This window comes from Schistocerca serialis, chromosome 4 (genome assembly GCF_023864345.2).
Source record: "Schistocerca serialis cubense isolate TAMUIC-IGC-003099 chromosome 4, iqSchSeri2.2, whole genome shotgun sequence".
Taxonomy (NCBI): domain Eukaryota; kingdom Metazoa; phylum Arthropoda; class Insecta; order Orthoptera; family Acrididae; genus Schistocerca; species Schistocerca serialis.
In genome coordinates this window covers 187,081,872-187,090,971 of record NC_064641.1, presented here as the reverse complement: position 1 = coordinate 187,090,971, position 9,100 = coordinate 187,081,872, and the positions used below count along the sequence as shown (strand labels likewise).

At 39.8% G+C, this 9,100-nt stretch overlaps 1 protein-coding gene across 1 annotated transcript in view; it reads right to left on the bottom strand.

Moving 5' to 3' along the window:
- Positions 1-7,954: 7,954 nt before the first annotated feature.
- Positions 7,955-9,100, bottom strand: part of LOC126474346 (sialin-like) — a 53,004-nt gene continuing 51,858 nt past the window's right edge. The window contains exon 10 of the mRNA XM_050101813.1: positions 7,955-8,028. Within this exon, the coding sequence (XP_049957770.1) occupies positions 7,955-8,028 (74 nt within the window). The remainder of the gene's footprint in view (positions 8,029-9,100) is intronic.

Below are 9,100 nucleotides of genomic sequence, written 5' to 3'. Positions count from 1 at the left end.
ATTGCCCGATTGGCATGCCGATTCCGGATTGTACGACTTCCGAACCGGAACTGATCGCCCCTTATACAAATAAAATTTATTAGAATGCAGCTGCATGCGGCCACGATCACATATGAGGCGTCAGACCATAGTTGAAGAAGTCAGTTGTCAACACTAACCAAGTATCACGATCACAAGCACAATTAGTACTCGTACAATAGCTTGTTGTAATAACAGCTGCTTATTCCAGTGTGCCAGAACGCCAAATCCTTTACATAAACAAATAACATATACATAGTTACTCTGCAGTTCACACTTAAGTGCCTGGCAGAGGGTTCATCGAACCATTTTCATACTACTTCTTCCGGCCGGAGTGGCAGTGCGCTACAGTTTGGAGCCGTGCGACCACTGCGGTCGCAGGTTCGAATCCTGCCTCGCCTTTGTTTCAGTGACTGCCACCACAACTCGCGTACCGTATCAGTGACCCTCTCACCCCTATTGCGCGATAACACGAAACGGGCTTCCCATCTTTGCACTTTCTCGATGTCCTCCGTCAATCCTACCTGGTAAGGATCCCACACCGCGCAGCAATATTCCTGCAGAGGGCGGACAAGTGTAATGTAGGCTGTCTCTTTAGTGGGTTTGTCGCATCTTCTAAGTGTTTTGCCAACAAAGCGCAGTCTTTGTTTCGCCTTCCCCAAAATATTATCTATGTGGTCTTTCCAATATAAGTTGCTCGTAATTGTAATTCCTAGGTATTTAGTCGAATTGACAGGCCATAGATTTGTGCGATTTCTCGTATACCCAAAATTTATCGGATTTCTTTTAGTACACATGTGGATGACCTCGCACTTTTCTTTGTTTAGTGCCAATTGCCACTTTTCGCACCATACAGAAATTCTCTCTAGATCATTTTGTAATTGGAATTGATCGTCTGATGATTTATTAATATAGCATAATGTAGCCCTGATCCATTCTTTTCTCTTAATCGAGTAATTATTCATTTGGTCATTAAGGAAAGATGTTCTTCATTTAAATGTGGTATGTAAATATTGAGAGGGCTGTTGAGAAGAGCGCATAAATACACTCAATATAAGGAATCGATGTTAATTTTTTTTACTATTATTTATTGATGTTTCTTGCATGTCAAGAGATGAGCACGTTCACCAATTAGTGGACATTAATGTGGGATGTGTGCACCATACACCTTCATGACGGCCTGAGCTCTCCTGGCGACACTTTCAATAAGCTGTGTTAATGTCTATGGAGCAATGGCACACCAATCTTCCTCAAGAGACGACACCAGAGAATGAAGTGATACTCAATGTTCCACAGGGTTCAGCTCATGACGCTGGACAGACCAGTATGTTTCAGGGCTGTTCCTGCCCACAAACCAATGCCTCATAGATTCTGCTTTATGACAGGGTGCGGTGTCATGCTGATGCAGTCATTGTCTCCGAGCTGCTCCGCTACTGTACACAGCACTTAACGCTGTAAAATGCGTTCATATCCTTCCGCCTTTAGCATTTTCTTGAGCTCAATGAGGGGACAATACCCTAAGAACGAAAAACACCACTATATTATAATACCACCTCCTCGTTACTTCAGCATTGCCGCTACATATGATGACAGGTAACGTTTCCAGTCAGCCACTGCCCAATGTCTTCTCTCTTTAAAAAATGGTTCAAATGGCTCTGAGCATTATGGGACTTAACTTCTGAGGTCATCAGTCCCGTAGAACGTAGAACTACTTAAACCTAACTGACCTAAGGACATCACACACACCCATGCCCGAGGCAGGATTCGAACCTGCGACCGTAGATGTCGCGCGGTTCTAGACTGTAGCGCCTAGAACCGCTCGGCCACATCGGTCAGCTTCTCTCTTTATACCTTCACAAGGGTTTCGTAGCATTGTCTACAAAAATGTGTGGCTCTTGAGGAGCTGCCCGACTATTGTAACCCATTGTTTTTAACTCGCTACGCACATTGTTCTAGCTGTACTGGTGGTAGCACTGGAACTCACGAGTGATTCCTTCCGCTGATTTGATGCGATTTTTTGCAGCCACCATTAGCATTGCTCGACAAACCATATCCGTCAATATATGAGCTCTGTGGCTGTACAACCACGTTCCCATTTCGATGTTATATCACTATCAGTCGTCTTGAGCTGCTTTGGAAGGGTTGAAATGTCGTGATGGACTTGTTCCTTAGGTGACATCCAGTGACTACTGCACGTTGGAACTTCCCTGACCGAGCCACTCTGCTGTTACCGCTTCCCTAGTGACAATACACTACTGCCCCTCTTCTTCCGTTCTGGCGAGTCCACCTCGTGTGCCATATAGCGGTCAGTTCCTCGTGATATAACGGTGTCCAGATGCTTTCCATCAGATGCTATACGTGCAAAACATTTGTATCAGGTTACCTTCCATTAGGAACGTGGATGTACTCAGCTACTGTGATATGATTTATAAATTATAGAGTGCTAGTGCCTAGCCGTTATCAATGCGAAAAAATACGAGAAGTACATGGTCAGGCGATCTTATAAAAAGTTACAACGCATAGCATAACTTATATGGCTTACACATTAGATTACATACCACTACTTTCTAGTCTCCTCTGTTATGCCCATCCCTCCTGGATCGCCGCCCTTCCTACCTTCTACAAATCCCTTCAAATCTTGGAACACTATGTGCTTCGCCTCGCCTATCAAATCCGCCTCCCCTCCCCCGTGCGGATCGTCTATGGCTTAATTCCGTTCCCACACCTCCTCCTTTTCCTCGAATGGATACAGATCCTTTACACCTCCTGCAAACTTGATCCCCCTCACCTGCTTGTCTCTCCCATCCTTTCCCATCCCCATCCGCTGCCACGCCTGTTCTCCCACATCCCGCCCACTCTCCATCTCTCCACACTCCATATCCTTGCCCAAGGTGGCTTCCGCCAACTCCCCCACCCTGATGATGCCCTCATCCCCCCCCAATCTACCCCTCTTACCAACTTTGGTCCTCCCCTTCCTCCCCCTATGTTATTCCTCCAGGGCACCCTCTTTCCCTTCTCTCCCTCCTCTCTTCCTCCCTCCCTCCCCTCCCCCACTCCTCGGGCTTCCACACCCCCCTTACCCTCTCCCCTTCCCCTCCATTCTCCTCTCACTGGCATCAACCCCCTCCCCTTCTCCCTCCTACCCTCACCTCTTCCCACTGGCTGGTCACAGATTTTTTGTGTGTAACAGTGCGTCTTCGTGCACCAGAGATCGTCGCCGCCGTGCTTGTGTTTATCGTCCTGTCAGTGCATCAGTTTCTCTCGGTCCGAGCACCCCCGTTCACGTGTGACTTTCTGTATTCTCCGTTGTGTGCAGTGTTGAAGGTTTTTTTTTCAGAGCAGTGCGTCAGTGAACGACTTCGTTTATTTTATTATGTTTGTCTCCCGTTTTTGCCCTCCATGTATGTTTGTTTTTCTGTATTCCTGTTGTACGGTATGTCTTTTCTATGGCCGAAGGGCGACATAAATGGACCGCTGCCGCCCTGCCTTGTTTGTAAGGTATCAAAATGACAACAAAGAAAAAAGAACTTTCTAGTCTCAATGCATGGCAGTTCCCTGTTGTTCGGGCGTCAGCCACAGTTCACTGAATACTACTGTGTAGAGAAGGTAGGCTGTGTGGTGCCCTTCATATGAACTATGTATTATAGATCACTCAAAGGAAAGTAAAAAAACTTCAAATTTGCATGGGGATTACATAAAATAAAACATAACTAAAATTCTTTACATTGCTGTTCGACTTATTTCCACATTTGCTAGTAAACAGAGAAAATGTAAGAAAATTTCCAGGTTCACTCCTTGTGAGTCAGTTGTTTTCTATTCTTTAAACACATATGTAACGTCAGATGGGTAAAACCTTTTTTTGTAATTTATTTACAAGACACAAGGAGACACATGCTATATGCAACTATTAGAATTGATCTGATTTAAATGTTTTTATCTTTTTATTATTTTTCTCTTTATTTAAACATCATGAATAGTTCGTAGATGACGCCAAATGTCAGTAAGATAGTTAGTTGGTGTGACTTACAGATGTAGAGAGTACTGGTCTCTGTCACTTCAAACAGATTTCAAATATAAATACAATAAAAGCAATACAGTGAAATGATGTTATGAACAATGTACATGCATCCAAACTAACGTACGATGGAGAAAGTTCTGTAGGTTCAATGTTATAACCATCATACTCGTACAGTATTATGCTAATGGCTGCTACACGTTGGCAAGACGGCAGGAGCTACTTCGTTCCACCTGGGTCAAACCTTATACTGTTTGCTAGCAACAAGTTTTCAAACAATTCCCAGAACAGTGGAATTTTATAACGACCTGATCGTTAATCAGCTTGCTGTTGACATTCTTGTGATGGCAAGAGGTCGCCAGCCCTTCTCGCATTTATGCAGAAACCTCACATTAGATGTAAAACTTGGCAACTTTTGTTTTCGTTGTATGTAAAAGAACAGTCATACTCGATTTCTCCGTGGTATCTTTTCTGCCCAACGCGACGTGTTCCTCAAATCTAATTTCCAGCCTCCTTCCTTTTGGCCAACATAACAGGCCTTAGAGTCCGACCAATAAACTTTATAAACTCCAGAAGCATGAAATATTCTCTTTCCACCTATAGTGTGTTGCAAAATACATCCTAAGTTACTTTTGGTTCCAAAAGACACTGTCACATTGTACTTTCTAAAGATAGTTGATTAGATTGGATTAGATTAGATTAGATTAATACTTGTTCCATAGATCATGAATACGACACATCGTAATGATGTGGAACATGTCAGGTTAATAGAAGATGTCTGTAAAAGATATTACATTACACAAAATATTGCATGACACTAATGTTTAAGCTGTTGTTTTTTTTTATTTTTTTCCCTTAATTTATATCTAAAAATTCAGCCAATTGTTAGAAGGAATTGTCATCTAGAAATTCTTTTAATTTATTTTTAAATGTTAGTTGGCTATCTGTCAGGCTTTTGATGCTGTTTGGTAGGTGACCAAAGACTTTTGTGGCACTATAATTTACCCATTTCTGTGCCAAAGTCAGATTTAACCCTGCTATCCTTGTACTCATTTTTCCATAGTAAGGTAAACTAACAAACTTAGTGTTTTCTTTAGAAGATATATTATTGTAAAGCGTTTTTGTATTTATTAGCGATGTTCTTATATATAGTATATATAGCCCCTACAAAGTCATGTGGATAGTTATTCACTTTTGCAATGCGCCTTATTGTTGCCATTTCATCATCGTATTCAAACTTCCGACAACGTAATTTTGAACATCCGATTGATAGCAAAACTGAAAAGTGACTTTTTATGTTGAACTGGGTGGTTTGAAGTGAAATCCACAATGCCATCAGTAGAAGTCTCTTTGCGAAAGGTGCCAAATGTGTGTCTGCCATTTTCATTCCGAATTGATAGATCTAGAAAAGTAATAGATTTATTTGTATCAGTCTCACATGTAAATTTAATTGTTTGATGCAAGTTATTAAATTTTGCTACTATAGTGTTGATGACATCATCGTTAGTCTGTATTAGCGGCAGTGTGTCATCTATGTACCTAAATTAGTGTACAATTTTGTCTGCCAACGAAGGATTTTCAGAAAAGAATCTGTTTTCTAGATAATTGATAAAGATGTGTGCGAGCATTTCAGATATTGAGCTTCCCATACTGAGACCGTCTTATTGGGAATAAGTGTCCCCATTTAATTTAAAGTACTTAAATTTCGAAATTATGGTAAGTAACGTTACCAATGAACTCATCTACTTCCCTCATAGAAAGGTTGTTTTGTTCCATCGAATTACGCTGAATGACCTGCACAGTTTTATCAATACCTATATTTGTGTATAAGTTGACGATATCAAGAGAAACAAATTTCATTTCGTAAGTTATTGGTGTATTTCTAATTTTATTGAAAAGTTCATAACTATTGTTAATGGAAAATTGGTTATAGAATTTATAATGAGTTTTAAGAAACCGTAGGTATTTTCCAGCTACTTTACGGGCGTATCGGATAGCCTTCTTTGTGTACCTTTATTTGTGCGCTAAGTGTGGGTGCCAGGGGGCTCATAACGTTTAGCCTCTGTACCTCCCTTGGTAATATTATATCACTGCAGCTTTTTGACTGATCAAGCAATTTCTTCTGAGCTACGGACGTTAAATCCTTATCGATTTTCTTAATATTATTGTCCTCAAAGAATTTTACAATTTTGGCAATATAGACATCTTTTGCAACGATAACAATTGTTCCCCTTTGTGCGCCTCAGTTACTATGGCGTCGCTTTCAGAAAGCTTAGAATTGATACTTTCAACGACTCTCTTCTCCTTTATAGAATTGGGGACAGGTTTATTAACCTCATTCGTAATAATATTGTTAATCGTTAAAGAAATCTTATTCTGACCAAGTTTTGGTACTCTCAGTGAGTCAACAGCATATTTAGCATGTATTTTTATTCTTTAATACTAAACCAGTAGAATTAGAACGATCTGTGAGATCCTTTCAACATGCTGGTCGTAGGTCTAAATTATTGTAAATCTGAATGGTGTTCCATTTCTTAAATTACAGCGTTTATGTGGGAGCTTTGTGCTATGCAAGGGTAATTGAGGCTATTTACTCGTCGAAGTGGCAAAAGTATAATGTTTTTTGGCTGCACACTGGCCACGAATCTTTCAGACTTTAACACTTTATTAGTGATTGTCTTTCGACGTCAGTTCAGGGCTTACAATTCTATGTTGTTGCTTCAGTGTTCGGAGAAGGCATTTAGCTGTGAACAGATAATTAAACATTTCACGAGTGTTAACACTGAGCAGCTGCCTGGAATACGGAATTACTTCTGCTGCTTTTAGTGATGGACTCTATTTCGTTGTGGATGAAGGATACTATTGCCAGGTATTAAACTGTCTTTTTCTGGCCTTTTAATGTTTAGCGACGCTGAGGAACTTCGAGACTTCGCAATTGGGCGTCAGTTAAATAAATTGTTGTTTAAGGGTACCTGCCAGCATATGTTCGCATATGTGCAAGCTATATGTGCACTGGTTATATTTCATATGTTAATTAAGCGATCCATTTATTTCCACTATTTGCTCGCATGTAAGACCACCATTCACAAGTCTGTTGCTGTGATTGGTTTACATGTGTGATTTAATTTATCCATACATTTTTGTTGTTGGATAACCTATTACTATTTGAATACGTAATTTTTCCTGACTTAGTATTATTTCGAATGAATGACCACTTGTGAAAAAAGATAAAAGTTAAACCTGTCGTATTTTCAGCTATAAGACCTGTAGGGCAAGTATCCCCACGACGAATTATATCGGCTACTATAATTGACAGACAAATGCCAGCCCAACTCACCTTAACAGTCTGCTGCTTGCTCTCGTCAGTAAGGTGGACCAGGTAGCAAAAGTAAATATTCATAGATGGGACATTACACTGTATTCAGGGCATAGTTAAGCAGGTAAAATTCAATCACAAACAGTTCCGTAGATTCAAAGTATATGTTTTAATAGGTATTTATTTTGCATGACTGCTTTCCCCCATTGGTCGGGCTAGATGCCACTTGATAGTTCTGTACGCCCTTAAAACTTAGTTTTTAAATAGTGGTCTCAGATTTTTCTTAGTTAACTGATATCTTTTCAACTCTTCGTAATATTTCATTTAAACTGATAGCATTTATTCTCGTGTTGCAATGACAATCAGAATATCACCCAATTACTTTCTTTAAAAGATTTTCAGTGTTTTTTATTCAAAGCACACATAAATAAGGAAACTGAAACGATTAGTGGCTCACAGCGCTGAATTCAGTGAAGCTAAACGGTAGCGCAATTGACAAAAATAAGGCAATAAATAAAAAACTGATGATTTTATTACATATGAATGATAATGATGACATACAAAACTCATGAGAAAATAAATAGTGACAAATGACATGAATTTTGTTAGAATCTCTCTGTTTCGAAGACGGGGTTGTCAAGTCCATTCTGTTGTTTTCCTTCCTCTCTGCACTCTTCCTCTGTAAAGATAAACCAAACATCGTAAGTGGTAAGTGAAATAAAATTTGTAGATTTATTAGTTAGTTAGTTAGTTACATATTCAATAGATCATTTGAACGATTCTCTTATCGAAATGTTGTGGAAGACTTATTGTTAAAATCTACAGCATTCCAGACGGCCTTCTTAGTAACTGAGTAGCTTGGATCTAAATAATAGTGAAATGTAAAGAAATGTTTGGCATTTGAACAGAAACTGCACGTATGGAACTTCACGTGAATTAGATAGACAGAATAAAGATCGCAAAATCTTCCAAGCACTCACAGTCATTTATCTATGAGAAAATAATTCTTGCAGATGACAGTAAAGGGAGGAATAAAAGAGATCGTAAGACACGGAACACAAGTTAATATTGTACAAGGATGGGATGCGAAATCGTAATTTTCTTTTCGAAAAAAACCATCCCGCCACTCACTTAAAAACAGAGGAAAAGTAACTCTGGATGACCAGATAAATGGTAGAATCCCGATCCTCCCGAATGCAGGTATACTGTCTTAAAAATCTCGCTCGGTGCAATCACTCCTGCACCATCTTCAGCGAATCATATAGCCGTATACTGATGAAACAGTCTGCTGTAGCACGGCGTTGTTTGTAATTAGCTAATCTACCAGCAGACTTTTCCATTCAGCCTTTCTCTGTTCTTATGGCCCAATTGCTTCCACAGAATAATTTCTCACCCAACCGTTTAGAAGCGGCACTGTCGATACAAATAATAACGTTTCAATCCAGTTAGGTTCTTGGGTTTATGTTGATATTAACGAATGGTTTTCAATGAATTCACATGTCAGATCGCATTCCTGATACAATGAAAAATCGTGTCAAGTTTAATGCTTCCTTACATAACTCTAGCAAAACTGAAATTGTCTTATGGCAAAACATCTTCAGCTAAACATTGACAGTAGCTACACACAGCGTCATTCTAATTAATCGTTCATACTAATTTCATGAAGAAACGTGTGAATGAGGAGCACTAGTGGTTGATTCAGCTAAATCTTCGGAAAGGAAAACCGCAAATAATGGGCCACTAACAAATAT